At 41.5% G+C, this 19,384-nt stretch overlaps 1 protein-coding gene across 1 annotated transcript in view; it reads left to right on the top strand.

The window, feature by feature from the left end:
* The first annotated feature begins 11,425 nt into the window (after positions 1 to 11,425).
* The window catches only part of LOC129099295 (leucine-rich repeat-containing G-protein coupled receptor 6), a 35,761-nt gene continuing 27,802 nt past the window's right edge, over positions 11,426 to 19,384 (top strand). Inside the window, exon 1 of the mRNA XM_054608490.1 lies at positions 11,426 to 11,664. Coding sequence (XP_054464465.1) covers positions 11,444 to 11,664 — 221 coding nt within the window. The 5' untranslated portion in view covers positions 11,426 to 11,443. The remainder of the gene's footprint in view (positions 11,665 to 19,384) is intronic.

A 19,384-nucleotide genomic window follows, 5' to 3' on the forward strand; every position in this document is an offset into this window, starting at 1 on the left:
GTGAGAGTTGATCGCTTGTCTGTCTGTATTGCATCTGAGTCACTTGTGTTTAACGGTTACAGAATGGCAGGTGGATTGGAAAACTGACTAATGAATGCACATACAAACAGACGCATACAAACATTGTGACCATTAGTGTGTGAAATTTGTTGTACTCAGCTTATCAACACGGTCATCAGTTGCTGATGATTACGGGGCCACATGTGTGTGTGTGTGTGTGTCCAGGTGTAGTGGGTTTACAGTTATGGCCAAACCCCCTAGATTAGCGTACATACGCAAATCACCTTTACACATGCAGGTTACTGGGAATTCCCCTAACGCCTAGACAAAAAGGCGTGTGCGTTGGGGTGTGTATGCATGTTTGTATTGTGTGTCAAGAGATTTTTCTCTTTTGTGTTTTTTAATTTAACCATTATTTTTTAAGTTTATTTCCCATTAAGAATCAAGACGGCCAGGTCAGCATTAAAAAAAAGTTTCACATGTAAGAAACAAAGCACAGGCTTAAAACCAACAGCTAATAACATCAAACAATGAAGTAGCAGTGTTCAGTAATACAGCATGTAAATTCAGAGGTCAAACAATACCTAACCTTGTTTTTATAATCTTCCATGCTTAGAAAATATTCTAGTTCAAGGTGACTCTGCAGCTCACACCAAGAGGAGGGTACGAAAACTTTAAAGGCACTTTTACCAGAGACAGAGCAGGCTTGAGGAATGACGAACATACTTTTTCTTTTTCTGCATGATTGAAGATTGCAGTCACTGATAGTTTCAAGTCATTCAGAGTCATAAGGGAACATAAATAAGGAGGCATGTTGTGTATTTTGGCCTAATTTAGCAAGTTCTCCATCCAGTTGAATATCTGAACTGAATTGCGTTAGATTTGGGGGCAAAAATTCTCATTTCATTTCTTCCATTACATGTTTCTCCAGTTAATTTATGCATTTGTGCTACTGTAGGCCTGATGATGATTTTAATCATGATTGTGAGGAGCAACAGCTTTTTGAAAATCAGTTTGATGTTCACACGCATTGGCAGGGTCCCAGTGGAGGCCAGTTGAGTCAGGTGAACAATCTGGCAGGCGAGGAGGCGGTTGGACATGGCGAGGTGTTGGCATACGTGTATCAGGGACAATGGTTAGTATGCAAAACCTGAGGTTGACCGCCCAACATCATCACCTCCACCTCTGTCGCTCTCACACACTTTTTCTGAATTTTTCTTCTGTCTCTTTCTTTTTTGAACTCAATGTTTTTTTAATCTATTTAATAATGTTAGTTCCAAGTTGGTACTTTCTTATGCAATTTTATTAGTGTTAAGTTTGATATGCATTTGCAAATGGTATTTTATGTGCACCACTTTCTATACCTTATTTTCAAGATTTTCATGCTCATCTAACTAATCCAAACAAAATTGTAGTGTGCACATAAATATATTTCATTTACCCGTAGTCACTGGCAGTGCAGTGGTCAAGTGGTCTCGGTTAAAGAGGAAAACATACATCCCTCATATGGGAATGCTGGAGATAACGAATGGGATTGGGAACTGGTGGGAATTTGCATTCCCACGGATTGTTTGTGTCCTCCAGTAGGCAATCCTACAATCTGTGGTCTCAATAAACAGTCATAAACCAGACACAGAAACGCACATAAACCCACCATCCTTATCGGAATAACACATGAGTGTTTGAGCGCAAAGACTGTATATAAATCATCTGTTTTCACAGTGAGATAAGCACCAGACAAAGAGAGGCAGAGCAAGAGTGTAACATTTCTTCTGAGCCCGAAGGATAAAATAAAACACCTCCATGAGATTTTCCATCTTGCTCCCAAAGAGTGCAATAAAGGGCCTGAGGGTCTTTGATGAGCTATTTTCAAATCAGTCCCTGTTGCACAGAGGGAAAGCCCACACGCCACACTCAGGGAACCAATGCATATTTATCTGTAAGCACAGCTTGACCAGATCATAGTGTATTCTCCTGTTGGAGGCCCACACCTCCACTCCACAGCTGTTGTCATCAAGGGAGGGTAGATACAAACAATAGCTGTCTTTCTATCAACCTCCCACCTCTGAACTATTCGCCTCAATAGCAACAAACTCATCAGTAACATCTATCTTTCGTCCCGCTTATGAGAGTCTTTCAGAGGGTGAGGGGTTCTTGATCTTGTTATAATGTCAACATTACAAAACAAATTGATTTGCTGTTCACCACCCTTTGCTACTAATACTGATACTGTAACGTGAGATATAAGATTGCCATGGTTTGCTGTTAGAAACCAGCATATAACATTAACTGTTAAATAACATGGAATCTAATTGACCTTGAATTTAACTATAAACAAGACTAAGTGTCTACAGCCATGCGAGCAGCTCTGTGAGGCTATGCTCCTGCACAGCATCGTTGTTATGAATCTCACTGCTTTTCATTGGCCCTGCGTAGCATTCAAGGGCCAGGCATCCATGCTTGCTGAGGTACAAAAAGTCAAATGTTATTTTGCAGTTAAAGTCAAGTTGAGTTGCAAATAGTTTATGTTTTTGTAAACTATTTTTTCTGTCCACATCTTTGCTGTATGATGGTCTCAAGAGAAGAAACAAACATAAAACAATATTATAAAGAAAAAGACTCAAGTAAGGGATGGAATAAATTCCAAAATTGGTATATCACAACAATGTACTTGATGGTTTTACTGGATTAACGTTAAATCCATGGAAACTACATCCAGTCAGGTTTTTTTTGCTGTGATTTTATGGTTAGCCTGACTGCTCTAGAGAGAGCTTACACTATTATGGCAGGAAAAAGGCTTCCTCTTTCCACAGAATACCACGTCACTGTCTGGACCAACTATCGGATATTTTTCACTTCTGCTTTGCTGAAAACTTCAAAGGCCAGAGTGTGATCAGAAACAAATTCATGACAGGACAGTTTGTGTTAAGTTCTTGTGGTTTGAGTAACATAATCAAAGTGTTAAAGCTAGAACAGTGAAGTGAAAATGATCAACGCCCTTTTGGTCATCATCATGTTGTAATGTTTAACAACAATGAATAACTGTGGTTTTAATATCGTTATTAAGTATGATTATTGATTAGGACGAGAAAGCACTTCATGTTGAAGAGAATACTTTTATTAGCGAATGTATTTATTTTTTTCAAAGTATATTTGAAGCTTGACCGTCACAATTTCACAACACCATGTAACCCGATAGACTGGAACTTGGAGGGGGCTGTCCGGCTGCACAATAGACTACATCAACTTCTGTCTATGATCCTTTTGTAGGAAACACCCAGATCACACTGCACATTTAAATGCCTCCTCAGCAAAAAGAGATTTAGGCTGACAGCAAGGAGACTGCAGATGAACACTGACTGAAGGGAAAAGAAAGAGAAGACACATTCTTTTTGTAGAGGGCGTGGACTCTGATGTGTTGCAATAGGCAATGGAAGAGGTGGATGCAAAGTAGAGCTTACCTCTACAAAAGTATCTCTCCTCTATTGTCTTACATGTTACATGGTGGTAAACATCAGCAAGTTTCATTTTATCTAAAGTAATGAACCTGACACTATATATACGGATATTATTTTTTTATTCACTGATATTAGTGAACTTTAATTACTTATGACTTATCTATGACTACAGTGGTATCAGTTGAAACATGTGTACATAGAAACTAATGTCAGTCTTTGTACTTATTACACTTCCACTATTCACTACAGACAGTGATAGCCCTCATTCAAAGCATTTTTTTTACTTGTCAAAGTAGGAAAATCACAGGTATCATTAATAAACCTAACAAGTAAGCCAGTTAGCCATGACAGTGTGACCGTGAGCCAGCAGGCACCTTCAACCTGAGAACTGAAAATAACTGAATTCAAACAATACATGTAAATGTACCTACAGTTAATAGTGGTATATGTAAAGTTCTTAACAAAATAAGCCCAATGTCTTTAACAAAATGAGGAGCAAAATCTCTGTTTTATTTTTATACTTTTTTTGTTGGATTATCTTCAGTTAACATATTGCAGATACAAAGGCTTGTAAAAAAAAAAAAAAAAAAAAGAAATACGTTTTTGTATTTTACATATTGTTAAATATATGTTTTTAATAAAAAATACTGCTTCAAGAATTTTGTATGTTTATCTCATTGGTGTTTATTGGACATTTATTTGCAAACATTCATGAAGACTAACCTCATCTTCCGCCTTTGTGTATGTGAAACACAGGGAGCTTTGTTGTATTAAGAATTTGGAAAACTGTGAGACTAGACCATTGTCGCCATCAGCTGGTTGTTAGCTCTATAACTGCTGCCGTGATGCTGTTCTGTCTTTTTGCTGAAGAGGGCGCCATTTCATCATCTTATTTTAAGTCTAATGTGGAGCCGGTAAAGAGCAGCTCACACAAATGAATGGTATGATTTAATAAGATTATTGTAATCATGCTTTCATTGACGATACGTTTCCTTCTTCCCAGGTGCCTAATTTCTGTTATTAAAGCAATGATCTTTCAACTGCTGTTATGCACTTATCAGATAACTGGAATTACTATTGTGAAACCTACAATAATAAGGCTCCTCTCTTCATCTCTCACTACATTGTGTTGAGTCTCCTGCTAGTCCTATCTAGGTTCTGCATGAATGGGACTGTATGGAGACAGTCCAATACTTTCAGTCACTGTTAACATTCCACATCAGTCTCCATCCACACTGACATGGCTGATACTATCAGGCAGAACTGGGTACGACGGCACAATCATTTATCACTCACACACATGCACAGGTGTGCATAGGAACACACATACACAGGAACACACGTACACACACACACAGCTGCAGACGTGAACTCCCGTCCACGCACACATATACGAAGGCATGCGTAGAAAGTGTTTGTCACAGTGATCACAACTTTTTTTAGGTCAATCAACTTTTTATAGATAGTATTTAAAGGTGTAACAGTCACACAGACAAACACACGCACCTACAGACTAAAAAACAAACACACTCTGATTGCAGCGCCACTGGCGTCGCTCAGAATAGCATCAAACAGAGTGGAGAGTCTATCTCTTTGGCAGTGTACAGGTGCAGACCTGTCCGCTTTAGTCAACTTATTTCACCATATTAACACTGTGACTGAAGAGAAAACAAGCAGATTGAAGATCAAAACACAAGAAAGCTTTGTCTTATGACAGAGACAGACATCTTAATGTAGTGGATAGTGTTTGTGTGTAGAGCACTTAAAGTTATCTTCCCTCTTAAGACAATTTTTTGGAGAATATTTCTTTAGCCGAGCACAGACACGTTTAAGTACATAGTACACTCTGGATTTAATCAATTATTGAGCTTAATATACAGATATATTGCTTGACATGTCAATGAAAATGTCCTTTTTTAATAATAGAATAATATCAAAACATACTAATTTATTTTTCGGTCACTGCTGAGAAGACTACATTTTCCACCAGAATTGATCTGCTCCTGTTTACCAGTCCAGTGTGCAGTGTAGGAGGGGCTCCCTCTAATGTTTATTGTTAGTTATCACACTGATGAGAGTACAAAAAATATTTAAGCACCAGCATAAAACATTGTATTTTTCATTGAGATTTTTGGTTATATTGTTGTTGTCCCAATTCTTAAGTATCAAGTTTTTCCTTCCTTTCAGTAGGTGATGCAACGAATAACGTTACTATTTTACAGCTATATACAATATGTTATTCAAATATTTTCAACATTATACTAACAATTTAATAAAACTATGTTAGAATAAACATAACCTTTTAAGCTTTAAAAATGTGATATTATATTCAATGTTGTGTCTTGTGTATAAACTTGTGTGGAAAGTGTCCTTAAAGTTTTTCAACCCTGTGACCATTATCAGTTTTTATTAGAATTGCTAGAAATCTGTCTCTATGGGTGGCAATGTCTAACAGTTGGTCGGCACAGACTGATAGATCTCAACAACTATTGGATGAATTGCAATGACAATTTGTACAAACATTAATGGTCCACAGAGGATAGATCCCGTTGACCTTTTTTTCTTTAGCACCACCATGAGGTTCAAATTTGTGGTTTGGAGTGAAAAGTTGTGTCAACTATAAGATGGATTGCCAAGGAAATTGGTTCATGCATTTATGTTTTCTAGCACCATCCTCAGGTCAGAATATTTAATTTTCCCCATGCTAACATGCTTAACTAACACTGTGAAAATGGTTCACTTTATATCCGCTAAACATTAGCATGTTAGCAAGTTGTCGTTTAGCATTAAGCTCAAAGCACTGTGTCTAAACAGAGTTTTACAGAGATGCTAGCATGTCCGCAGACTCTTGTTGCTTTGTGTACATAATATACTTCTTTCTAATTTGTCTAACAGATATTTATTGCGGACATCGTATGTGTGTTGTGTAGTCAATAAGAACTTTGACAAAAATGTTGTTGTTTTTAAATGTGCTTAAAAAATACATTTGGATTTTAATTTCGTATTTGTTTCCTGTCCTGTACTGTAAAGTGCTGTTGAATTAGATCAAATGGCAACATGAATGTTTAATATTGCAAAAGGTTCTGTACAATTAAATGAAATACATAAATAAACAAATCATTCCCACTGCTGGGATATAATGTGACATCTTGGCTTTCATCAGTTATAATTTTAAGGCGCTCAAAACAGAATTCAGAGCATATCTATTGCCTCCACACAGCTTTCGTTATTGAGAAAGCTGAGCCGGTGGCTAGCAGATAACTGTGCAAACACCACCAAACAGTTCAAACAATGGCAACGGTGCTGACAGAGCTAACAGTGTTTACTTAGGGAGGGGGGACCGGAGAGTGGCGCTAAGCTTCCGTGATGACCCCGTCAATCATGGGCAATGTTATCAGCAGCCACCCCCATAACCACGATCAATAACACTTCTGGACCTGTGATACAGAAAAGACACCAACCTCCGACCCTCCAGATGAGGTGAAGAGCTCTTACCAGCCTGAGATGAATTGCTTTGCTTTACGCCATGACCAACCACGTCCCTGGGCCCACTATTGTCCCGCACAGACTACAAACACACAGGTAAATACCTCCACCCGTTCTTCCCACTCGCCCACACCCCTTCCTCTTCAACCCCCCTGCCCCACCCTTGCATCCTCATTCCCTTACCTCATCCCCCTTTCCACCGCTGCCCTGTCTTTCATTTCTTTCATTAATTTCTTTCCTTTGTACTGTGAGATGCAGAGAGGAAGGGGGGGGGGGGGAGGAGAGGCATGGAGGGGAAGGAGAGGTACCTTTTGTTGGCTTTCAGGTGGTTTCACATGAAAAGCCAAAGTACACACCTAGGTTGCCGCCACTTACGACCCACGGCGTCTCACTTGCTTCCTCTGAGTATACACCTGAGTTTGACTTCAATTGCCTCTGCACGAATACAGACACAGGCACATTTGCTAGTACATACATCTACAGACATTCAAGTGACCATAAATAGGCACACGCTTCTGTTGATTTGTTGTCTTTATCTGACTTGGATTGGAAAGGTTCTGGAAAGGTGTTAGATGTACAGGGCTAGGGTTGGGAAGAGGTTATGTGAGGGGGATGGGGCAGGGGATGTGGGTGAGGAGGTGAGATGGGATGGAGTGTGTGTGTTGGGAGGGTTGATTGCACGGATACTTTCTCTGTTCTCTCCCTGAATGGGCTCTTCTTGCTGCAAGTAGCTCAGGTAGCCTTGTGTGTGTGTGTGTGTGTGTGTGTGTGTGTGTGTGTGTGTGTGTGTGTGTGTGTGTGTGTGTGTGTGTGTGTGTGTGTGTTTGTGCGTTTGATTCCCAGGTAGACCATGGTGAGTGCTCTCAAGTTAGTGTCAGGTGTCAGGTAGCTACTTGTCTTTGTGTCTTCAAGGCTGCCGTTGCTTGGATAGTATTTACAGCCCAGAGAGATGGAGCCAGGGAGGACGGGGGAGGAGAGGGGAGGGAGCTCTGGCTTTGATCTGATGCAGACTGTTTGATAGTGTGTGTGTGAGCGTGGGAGTGTGAGAAAGAAGAAGAGAGAGGAAGAATACGAGCACACGCATACTTTTCCCAGTTGCATGTACAAATGCTAACAACTGTTAGTAAGCCTTTCTGGAGCCCTGAAAATAATTTGATTTGACCCCCCCCCCCCATCTAAAATATGTGTGATTTGAACATTATTGACACACAGGGTTCATTGACCTGAGTGATACTGAACAACCACACATCGTAACGCACGTCAATTGACATATTTATCTCACAACAAATGTGTCATAAAGACAATAACAATTAAGGGTTAGGGTTTTTAAAAAAACCTTTCTGTTTTTTTTGGATTCACATTTTTTTCACCTTACACAGTATCAGGTAAAAATGTATGCCATTTGTATGTCTCTGTGTGAAGTAAGAGGGCATGCTGAATATTAGATTAGCTAGTTAAATTACTGATGCTGGGGATCAGTAGCAGCTCTGTTCAAAAATACACCCCAACTGCTGTTGTTTTTTAGTACTTAATCGTTTTTACATGAACATACAAATGTATTAGCCCTGTGCCTTAGAATATGGGTCTTCTTTAAACAAACCGCTTTGTAAACAAATTTTAAAAACACCTTGTTTGAAAATGATTTGAAATCAGTTGCTGGAGTGTTAGAAGGTTTTGGGAAGTGGCTCACAGGAGAAAACTGGATGAGGCTACACTGACTCACATTTAATGTTTCACAGATCCATCAGTAATGCCAAAACAGGTGCAATTTCACCAAATAAATCGCTGACTCTTCTAACAGTAAGGTGAACAATGCATTGTGGTCAGCATATTTGGGATAGAAGGGAAGAAAACAAATGAAAAGAAGATAGAGAGACCAATAGGAGAGCGAGACAGGCAGTAGACCAGATATGCAGGTTTTATAGTACGTGTGTTTTAGGGCTTCCTTAGGGCCAAACAATTAAAGAGCATTTAAAAAGATGACAGAGCTCCGTGCGCAAGAACGGGCGAGGTGAAGAGCCGAGGGAGTGTTTGGGGGTGTATGAGGAGCATGTGCATGTTTTTTAGATGTGTGCATGTGTGCCTCTGGGAATGTGTGGGTGTATGTGTGCTGTATGTGGCTGTTGTAGGGTCTCGGATATCTGCCTTTATGCATCTGAGGAAGTGAAAGAAACAAAAACCATAAAACATCACTTGGAAACAATTCACGTAACATTTTTAAGCCGACAATAGACAGAGAGAGCATCAACTCACATTCCACCACAAAGAGGGAGAAAAGCGAGAGCAGTGAGAGAGAGCATGAGAAAGAGAGACTATGTGGAGAACAGCTCTGAAAGAGTTTTTGTGGGGCCATAACAAAGGCCCCTCAGAAAACACAGTGGCATAGGAATGTTAATTAATTAATGAGAAACTATTCAGCCTACAGAGAATGGTGGAGAAAGAAAGACAGAAGAGAGAGATGGACAGACCAGCTGGAGCGGTAGACAAATTCAACTGGATGCAAAGAACTTAGTGACTGTATAGTTTTCAGAAAGCATGGCGTGCAGTTTTGTAGGCCCAGTTTCTATGCAAATTTCAAAGTTAAGAGAATTTGCACGTAATGAATTCACATGTTGCATCGTTGTTCTTAACTTTTTACACGCATGCACTTGCATGCCCACAACATATTGCCACTGTCTATTGAAAGCCTCAGTTCCTGAAGACTCAACCTTCCAGGAACTAAGAGAACCGTGTTTTCCACATTGACTACCATGCATTTTTTTGTTAATCCAGAGGGGGTTTGAAAATGATTTTTGGGCCCAAGTGGTTGTCAGATTTTATCAACTCATTGAAGACAATGTAATCCCTCTCTAAAACCATGAACATCACCAGTAGATGATTTATGAGGAGTGATTTAATGTTAACCCCATTAAGGATTTCTGCTAACTTTTTCATATATATTGGAATCATCACGTGTAATATTATCTTTTTTGGGGTGAATTTATTATCTCCCATACCTATTTCAACTACTGAACTATACTGCTTAGTACTTGCTTCTTGGAGATACTTCTAAAATCTAACAAAAGGATGTAATGAAGTCGGCTCCGCTTTGAATGGCAAGCCATTTTTCTTTCTTTGATTTGTTATAATAAGAATGCATCATTAGGTGGTAATGTAACATCCTATACTTAAAAGAGTAAAGCACGTAAAGCTAAGTTGTGTAACATATGAAGCAGTGAGTCTAATATTACAGCATTCTTATCCGGCAGTTTATAGCCATCATTTGTCTTCAGCGTTTAGTGAAAAGCTGAGATTTGATTTTGGTACAAAAACTACACGGACAAGAATTATGTGTTTGAATAAAAGAAAGGGGGGGTCGTATGAGAATATTTTCAAGATACTCATGAAAAACTGCAAGTGAGCACACAGCCTATGAAATACAGATAGGCTTTTCCCCGAGGCAGCTGACACTTCTTCACAAATCCACACTCCTCTCTCTATAGACCGGAGTGTGTTTGTGAAATGGATATGTGAGCTCCTTTGCCCCGGTCACTCATAATCTGGTATTTTCTATGGGTGACCCATGTGCGCGTGTGTGGTTGTGCATGTGTGTGCGATCGCGACATTCCAGCAGCAGAAACCTGAGAAGGTGTGACTTACGAGACACTGGATTTGGCTCTTTCTGGGGACTGAGGGGTGCTGAAGTGTCAGAATTCCAATTTCCTCCAAACAGTCACTCCCAGTCACACACTCTCACCCTCTGCATCCCTCTCACTCAGCCAAACACAGTCAGTCTTATCCCTCAGAGCTTTCTTTTTCATCCTCTCTCTTCCGGCTATAAACACTCTCCCTCATTTTCTCCCGGTTCCATTCATAAGGTCCCCCAACATCAAACTAAACACTCACTCTTTCTTATCACATTGAGCTTTTAGGAAAAGTAAAACATGGGGAAAGGAAGAGAGGGAGAAAGAGAGGGAAGAGTTTGAGGATTGCGGCCCCTCCTACTTTCCGGAGATGCTCCAGCCCATCCCTAAATTGTGGACCAATGAGGTTGGCTCATTCACAACTCATGCGCTCCTTCTACAATAGGTAAGAGAGAGAGAGAGAGAGAGAGAGAGAGAGGGCAATAGATATATACAAGGAGTGAGAGAGAGAGAGAGAGAGGGAGAAAGAGGGACTGTGTTTGGGGGAGAAAGAAAGAAAGAAAGCAGAGGGCAGAGTGAGAGGGAAGGCAGGGAAAAGAGGCAAGAAGTTACAACAACCCCTGAGGATGAAGTGGTGACTGGGTGATATAGAGAGATGAGGAGAAAGAACTTGTGACAAGGACCGATTGGCAGTGTGGACCACCTGCACAGGAGAAAAGGACAGTAAGGAGCTGAATATTTGGAAAAGCAAAGAAACATTGGAACCTCCTCACTGGATCAAAGCTGCCTCTTCAAGCATCATAGAAGGACAAAAGAGAGAGTGTGACAAGACAGACATCTCTACAGGTGTAGTTGCAGACAGGTGGACAGCCAGACATGCTGCCTGTGCTTCTGCTTCTCTGCGTGGCTGGAGGAGTTTGGGGGTCCGCCCCCGGAGTGTGGGGGTACGGACGGATCCAGGACAGACAGGGGCCGGCGGCAGCGCTGTGCCCGTCTCCGTGCCAGTGTGAAGAAGATGGGATCTTCGTCATGGTGGACTGCTCGGAGTTGGGACTATCGTCTGTGCCGAGCAACCTCAGCCCTCTGACCACTTACCTGTGAGTACCACATGTTCACAGTTTGGGACTTCCTGGTGTGTTATCTTGTCCAATTTCCCTTTAACCTTTCCAGTTCCAGGCCTTTCACTTCTTCCTTTTCCTTGACCCCAATCTTGCTTTTCTTTTATTTCCACTTTGTTGCAACTGCCAGTCTTGATTATTCATTTGTAATTGAAAAACAGCAAGTCAAGCTGGGATTCCTCTTCAAAAAATAGAGTAGAAGGCAGCACTTGCTTAGATGTAATACTGGGAAACAGCAGCAGAATCTGCATGTAGCCTCCACAATAACAGAAAGGGCCAAGAGGGAACATGTGTGTGTTGACCACTATGGCAAAATGACTGGACCACTTCTTTCAGTATCAGGTTTCTGAGCGCCAACTGGAGACCCAGCGTGAGAGTGTGTGTGTGTGCGCGCATGTGTATGCCTTTGTGTACATATATGCAAGGGTGTTTGTGTGTATGGAACACAGATGTCTATATGTGTGAGAGTTTTATGACCATTACATATCACTTATCTGTATCTCACTGTTGTTTGATACCAAAATGGTATCAAACAACATACCATTTTTGCTTGATAACCTTAGAAAATTGTCTCTTTGAGGGACTTAACTTTATATCATTCCTTTGACTGCATTTTTAAATATGAATTATGACTGTGTTTGAAAGTCTGGCTAGAGAAGTGGCACATACTGTAAATAAAATGACAAACATGATCATCGACGTAACTTATCAATAACGTTTCCCATAAGGAGTTGAAGGAATTAAGCCCACCTCACCATCAGGACTTTTTTACGAGCAATAAGAGAATCTTTAGACTTATATGATGTAAAAGACAGAAGATCTGAGCAGTTTCTTACACCACCCTGCTGTGGCTTAAAGCCAGATCTATCAAATTGCTTCACTGCGTAAGCCTCTGAGGACAGGTTAGAGACCCTTTGTGATAACTGATATTGAATTGATAGAGGTCAAATCCAGGAAACAGGGTGTGATAGAGAAGTTGCTCACTAGGGGCTCTACAAGTATTACACGAGTGGAGGGACAGGATTAAGAGAGAGGGAGGAAAGATCCAAAGTTTGTGTAGAGAACGACTTTAAAAGAGACACATATAAGATTACTTGAATGATGCCCGACTCTTCGGCTGTTATGGGAGCCTGTGATGGCCGGATTTCATTCAATTCTTTAAGAGATAAAACACATGTAGAGTTTATAGAAAGTGAAATGCGATCTCTAGCTCCATCCAGGAGTCACTCTACCTATGAGAACATCGCTGGGGTTGGCCCAGCAGATATACACACAAACACACTCATTCCCTACAAACACAAGAGTAATTGCTCATTTCCCCTCGTTACCTAACAGTGGAACTGGACCAATTAGTGAGTTTGAGGGCTGATTTAGAATAAGATAAATAAACTCAGAGACCAACCGCACATGCCAACACACACAGTGACACCCAGCCACCCACACACAACTGCAAAAGGAGAGAAAAGGGAATGTGGGACAGCAGGAGAGATGCGGTAACAAATTAAGATAAGAGAATCACAGATTTCTCTTATGCCTCGCTGATAAAAATCATCAAACGCAAACAAAACAACCTCCCCTTCCTAACCTCGCCCACATGCTCTCTCACACACACACACCTACATGACCCAGAACCCAGCACAGCAGGCTACAGTTTCCCATTTCGTCCTGGAGTATAAAAGGTTACAACAGCGGAGAGCCGGTCCAAACCCCTCCAGGATCGGTCGAACTGTCCAGCACGCCCTGCTGTGCTGCGGAGGCTGGATTAGCCTCCCAGCACATACTGTAGGCTGTCGGGGTCACAGGGATTTGCTTGGGAACAGTCCACATTACAAACCACATCCACACAATGCTGTGAAAGTATATGACATCATTCACCCGTGTCATCGGAGAGCTCTTCAAAGTGAGCGCAACTGTTCATGTTATAGTGGCCGAGAGGGCAATCCAGGCTGTGAATGATTCACTCTACTTTCTAGTGTTTTTTATTTTTGCACATTTGGACGACCTCACTTCATAGAAGGCAGATACATAATGGGAAACTAATCAAACAAAAACAATTAGATTACAACACTGAGGCCAAAACAGGTTGACTCTGCAATGGAATTTAACTATTCAGAGGCAAAGGTGCTCCGAGCAACTCAGAGCAGAGTGGGTAGAGATTTATGACAATAATCGTTTCCGTGGGCAACACATGAAATGAGCTGTCATGTGAGACGCTTTGAAAGACCTCTTTGATATCAGATTAGAGAGGAAAGACAGTGCCCAAGGGTGTGTGTCTGTGTGGGTGTGTTTGCATGTGTGTTAATGTGTGTTGAGTTTGAGAACACTACGTACAGTATTTACATCGGGGATTGGTGATGTTTTTATGTGTAGCTGCAAGTGAGGTAACTTGTCATATGAGCTGGCATCACAGTGACACTACAACTACCCGTCTGTGACAAATAGTCTGTGACTTATAAATTAGCTGGGAGCTAATTTATAAGTCATCTGTCCCTTTGATAGACATAGGCTAAACATATTCATGGCAAATAGTTAATAATGATATAATAAAAAAATTATTCACATGTTGATGATACTGTACATTGACTGTTTCCAAGGTTGTCAGGTGCATATGTTCACACAACCCACACATCCTTCAGCAGTCATCAGTGTGAGTAAGAGGAAAAGAGTTTGTGGGTCGAGTTGAGCAGCGATTAGGTGATGCTTTGTGGTAGCGGCGAGGGCGGTGAACTTCTAACGGTGTTTTGGCCAAGGCCAGGAAACCACAGCTAGTGCATTACTATACAGAGAAAAACGTAGGAGTGTGTGTGTGTGTGTGTGTGTGTGTGTGTGTGAAGACCACCCAGACGGTTGAGTTTTTTTTCTTTTCTAGAAAGTGGAGGTGAAGCAAGAGTGTAAGAAAAATTGAGAAAGGGAATATGAGAACAAGGGTGAAAATTGAAGAGGAAAAAAGCGAGGATTACAAATTGGTGACAAAGAAATGTGCATTTGAAGATTTTGAAGACTGTATGTTAAGCAGGCATGCACATGCACAAGCGCGCACACAAACACACACACACACACACACACACACACACACACACACACACACACACACACACACACACACACACACACACTGTACAAAGACAAAGACATACAGGGGACAACATCCTGCCCCTTTATGGTGGCCGTGACTGTAACAGTCGTGTGCGTGTCATTTAGCCATTATGTTGATGGAATGATTCCTATCACGAGCGACCGGGGGTCACACTGTAAACATCATGTCTGAGAGAGGGAGAGAGAGAGATAGGGAGAAAGAAAGAGCAAATATGTATGGAGGGAGGGAGAGGAGAATTTGTGAGGAAAAAATGAACTAAAATCAGAGAATTTCAGAAAAAAAGATAACAGTGTGTGTGTGTGTGTGTGTGTGTGTGTGTACTGTCAGTCGAGAGTTCTCTATTTAGCAGCTATCAGCTTCAGCATCAGTGTCCTGGCTCCAGACGTCTATGGTTGCCCCCCCCCCCCCCCTCCCCGCCTCAACTAAACTGTATTGCCCTCCCTCTCTTTCTCTGTCCTTCGTTCACCACCTATTCTCCTTTGCTCACCTGTTTCCTCTGGCCTCCTATAGATAAAACAGGAATGCATACATTAAGTGTGTGTGTGTGTGTGTGTGTGTGTGTGTGTGTGTGTGTGTGTGTGTGTGTGTGTGTGTGTGTGTGTGTGTGTGTGTCTTCAAAGCAGGTGTTGAAGCTGGTCATGCAGCACCATGTGTTAATGTAAAATCATTGATGTGCAATGTGCTCTTATAAAATCTAAATGAATGCATATAGCTCAGGGCAGCAGATAAAAGAGAAGTCTGTGTACCCAAGCCTAATGGTAAATGTTTTCAAGGTGTGTCTGTGTGTGTGCATGTGTGAAAGAGAGAGAGAGTGTGTGTGAGTGTGTGTGTGAGAGAGAGTGTGTGTGCATGTTGGTTGAGGAAGGAGGTGCTTTGGCTACAAGCCAACTAACTAGCAGCTGTGATCAGAGTTGGGGAGGAGAGTTAAAGGTATAATAAAGAGGAAGAACACATTGACATTATAGCTGGGCAATGTAGTCTATCGGAATTATATCGATATCCTGATATGGCACTAGATATTGTCTTTGATTTTGGATATTATATTATAGCATAAGTGTTGTCTTTTCCTTGTTTTAATGCATTATAGTTGTGATGTCATTTTCTGAACTTGCCAGACTGCTCTAGGTTTTCTATTATTTGTCTTTACCCACTTAGTCATTATATCCACATTACTGATAACTATTTATCAAAAATCTCATTGTGTACATATTTGTGAAAGCACCAATGGTATGTAAAAATAGCAATACTAAGGTATTTTGTCAAAAATATTGTGATATTAGATGTTCTCCCATCACCCAACCCTTATTGACATACTATATGTCACCATAGTTAATCTATTCACAAAGTATTTCCTTTCTCCATTCCTTCCTTTTCTACTTAGTTTCTTCCTTCCTTCCTGTAAACTTGAAGTCTTTGCCTCAGGTGTCAATTCCTCAGCTCTCTCCTAGATTCCCTGGAGCCCCAGCGGTGAACACCAGCAAAAAAAGCCACTTCGGCCTGCTACCAAAGTGATATTTATGCCAGAAGGGTGTTGGAGAGAAGGGATAGGCAGTTAGCGCTGGATAGTGCTGCAGTTTGTGGTTCCCTGAGAGCAACCTGGGAGGCTTTTAAATGTCGCCCAGGGACAGACGGCAGGTAGGCTGGTAGAGGACAACAATGGAAACAATGGCAATTCCCTCAGGAGTGGCAGGCAGGGAAGACACAGAGGCCATAGTGTGCTCTACCGCTCCACATCCTGTCCTTTAGAAAAAAGCAGAAAGCAATCACGACACAAGATCTTAAAGGGAACTAGGGTGGAGGAGGTGGAGATCAGCGAAGTAAAGTGGAGAATGTGTTTAGAGAGTATACGCAGAGCCTGCATGTTGACTGAACACAATTGTGGCTGGTATTTGTTTGGTCAGACCTGTGCCAACCGACTGAATATGTAAATCTGTATGTTTCGTGTGATAGCAGCGTGACACGAGTATGACACAGTATCAAGGAATGTGCTCGGTGTGACGTGTGGTTGAGGGGTGAAGGGCTGCTTCTGACTGAGAGGATTCAGAATGCCTGCATGGCCCAGATTCCTATTCAGCCCCTTCCCAACCCTGGGATTCCATGGGAATGTTTGTGTGTGTGAGTGTGTGTGCATGAATCTGTGCAAGTGCCCTAGCCCTCTCTTCTCCACTACAGAGAAGGCATTGTCCAATCCTCAGGCCAGGCAACGACAAATGTCCATAACTGTTCAAGTGCGTGCACATGCATATACATATGTGCATCCATGACCTGTGACTTTGCGTGCTATCATTTATGTCAGTGTATGTGCCTAAGGTTAGATAACACATACATGCGACTACTTATTTTTGTTTAAATTTTCAGGGGTAAAATACCACGTTCTCTTAAAAGGAGCAGTTTGGTTGAAACCAAATTTAGGATTTGATGTCTCTACACATCCAAAGTTGCTTGTTTCTTGCAGCAAGAAGACGCAGTTTGCTAATGTTGGCTGCAAACAAGGTCCTCTATTGCGTTTGTTGCTTATCAAATTTTAAAGAGAAACTAGATCAGTGCAAACATTTTTAAATATTAACATTTTATTTCATTTATATATAATTTAGATTATTCAAATACTTTTTTCTTTAGCTTTCTTTCAACTGTATGATCCTACATTTGTGGTTTGTTTAGTTTGTGTCTGATCTTGTGTGTCTCTTCTATTTCGACATATTCTTTGCTCCCTACTGTAAAGCACTTAGCTTTTGTGCTATAAGTTTAATATCTGTGAAAAGGGCTCAGAAAACATTTTGGGGTAATAGAAAAGGGATGACATTAAATGACAAAAATAGTGAGCTCTAGCCATAAACGAGAATGTTTACACAAGTTCTGATAGCATTTTGTGTAGCACATAGCTGTCCAAGTTCCCCCTGTATCTCAACATGGGTCTGTCTGTCTCTGTCTGCCTATCTCTGTGATCGCTGGCCAGGCCTGCTGAATAAAGTGGTTCATGTGGGGCTGGCAGTGTGCAGGTGATGACTAGTAAGAGCTAATGATACTTAATGCCCTTTCCAACAATGTACACACACACACACACACACACACACACACACACACACACACACACACACACACACACACACACACACACACACACACACACACACACACACAAATACACATGCATGCACCCACAAGATCCCTGTGTGCACATTACACGCAAGGAAATACGTTGCACAAGGATGGATGTATGCATGCTTGCTTGCACACACACTCACATGCACAGACTGACTTAATGATGGTTAATGCCCTATCCAATCCCTCTGTGCTGCATCAAAGCATCCCTCAGAGCAGTGCTGATACAGCGATGCTAGCAGGGATTAGATCGGGCGAATGGACCACTGGGACGGGAGCTAGCTAACATGAACAAAAAAAGCAATCACAGACACACTTAAATTTCGCACACATGCACACACCTCAGCGCGCACACATACGCGTACAGAGTGTAGCCAAAGGGGGGTATTGCACAGGAATGTCCAGAAAGTGTGGAAGAGTGGATGTAGAAAACAGAAGGTGGAGAGAGGAATAAAGTTGGGAGAGAAAGAGATGGCTTTTTAGGATTTAGTAAGTGATCTGAATGCAGTAAGTCGGGTCACGATGATGAAATAAGGCAATAGTATAATTCTTGCTAAGACTGGACTTCACAGGTGTATTTTCCATCTGCTGTAAAGAGAGGCTGGAGGGAATTCTGTCACTTCAGAGCCTTTGCAACTGCAGCCAGACTTACTCTCGTCTCTATTACATGTCTGAGAAGCAGCAAAAGAGGAAATCTGGAGTTTTTACATGCATGGCAAGAGGCCAAACTAAATCTCTTTAAACCAACAGCAGCCATATGTCCTCATTGGTATGGGGTAAGATTTCATCAAGTGCTGATCTAAGTTCAAGTCTAGATGTTATCCATGGGTACTGTTAAATATATGGAGCAGGCGAGCTGATCATCTGTGAGCGCGGCAGTAAAGGAGGAGTGAGCCAGGAGTGGATTTGAGCAGTCCTCTAACTAGATCCAGTGTCCTCCTGTTTCTGCCATTCAACCAAATGAAGTCATAATAGAGCTTGACACTAATACTCATCAGGTTTCATCCACTGTTGTTACCACTGCTGAGAATCTGCCTTGAATCAGTGTGCAGGAAAGGACACCTCTGTAAGAGATACCTCTTCAGGATGTGTGGAAAAGTGGTGAAATTTGTAATCCTTTTCCACACATCTTTGACATTATTTTTTAACAGTTTTCTGTGGCAAAGTGGTTGTCCAACACTCATGAAACATTTCCTTCAACTGGCATCAACTGTAAGCTTCGATCTATGAAGAAACTAAACACGCTGTCTGGTACACGTCATGAAACAAACACATATGAAAGCCAGACGACGTATAAATGCCAAAATAACAGATTAGTGGACTATGGACAGGCCTATGAATGCTTTTTTTTGCTTCCAAAGCTATGTCCTACCCACAACAGCTGCCTGTCAGTCCTGTCCACATGTTGGAGGCAGTTGTATGTTGTGTAGTGCCGACTGTTCCAACGCTTCCTGTTCAATTACTGAAGTGCTTGACCTTTCACCTCCCCCCCTCTCCGTC

This window comes from Anoplopoma fimbria, chromosome 12 (genome assembly GCF_027596085.1).
Source record: "Anoplopoma fimbria isolate UVic2021 breed Golden Eagle Sablefish chromosome 12, Afim_UVic_2022, whole genome shotgun sequence".
NCBI classification, from domain to species: domain Eukaryota; kingdom Metazoa; phylum Chordata; class Actinopteri; order Perciformes; family Anoplopomatidae; genus Anoplopoma; species Anoplopoma fimbria.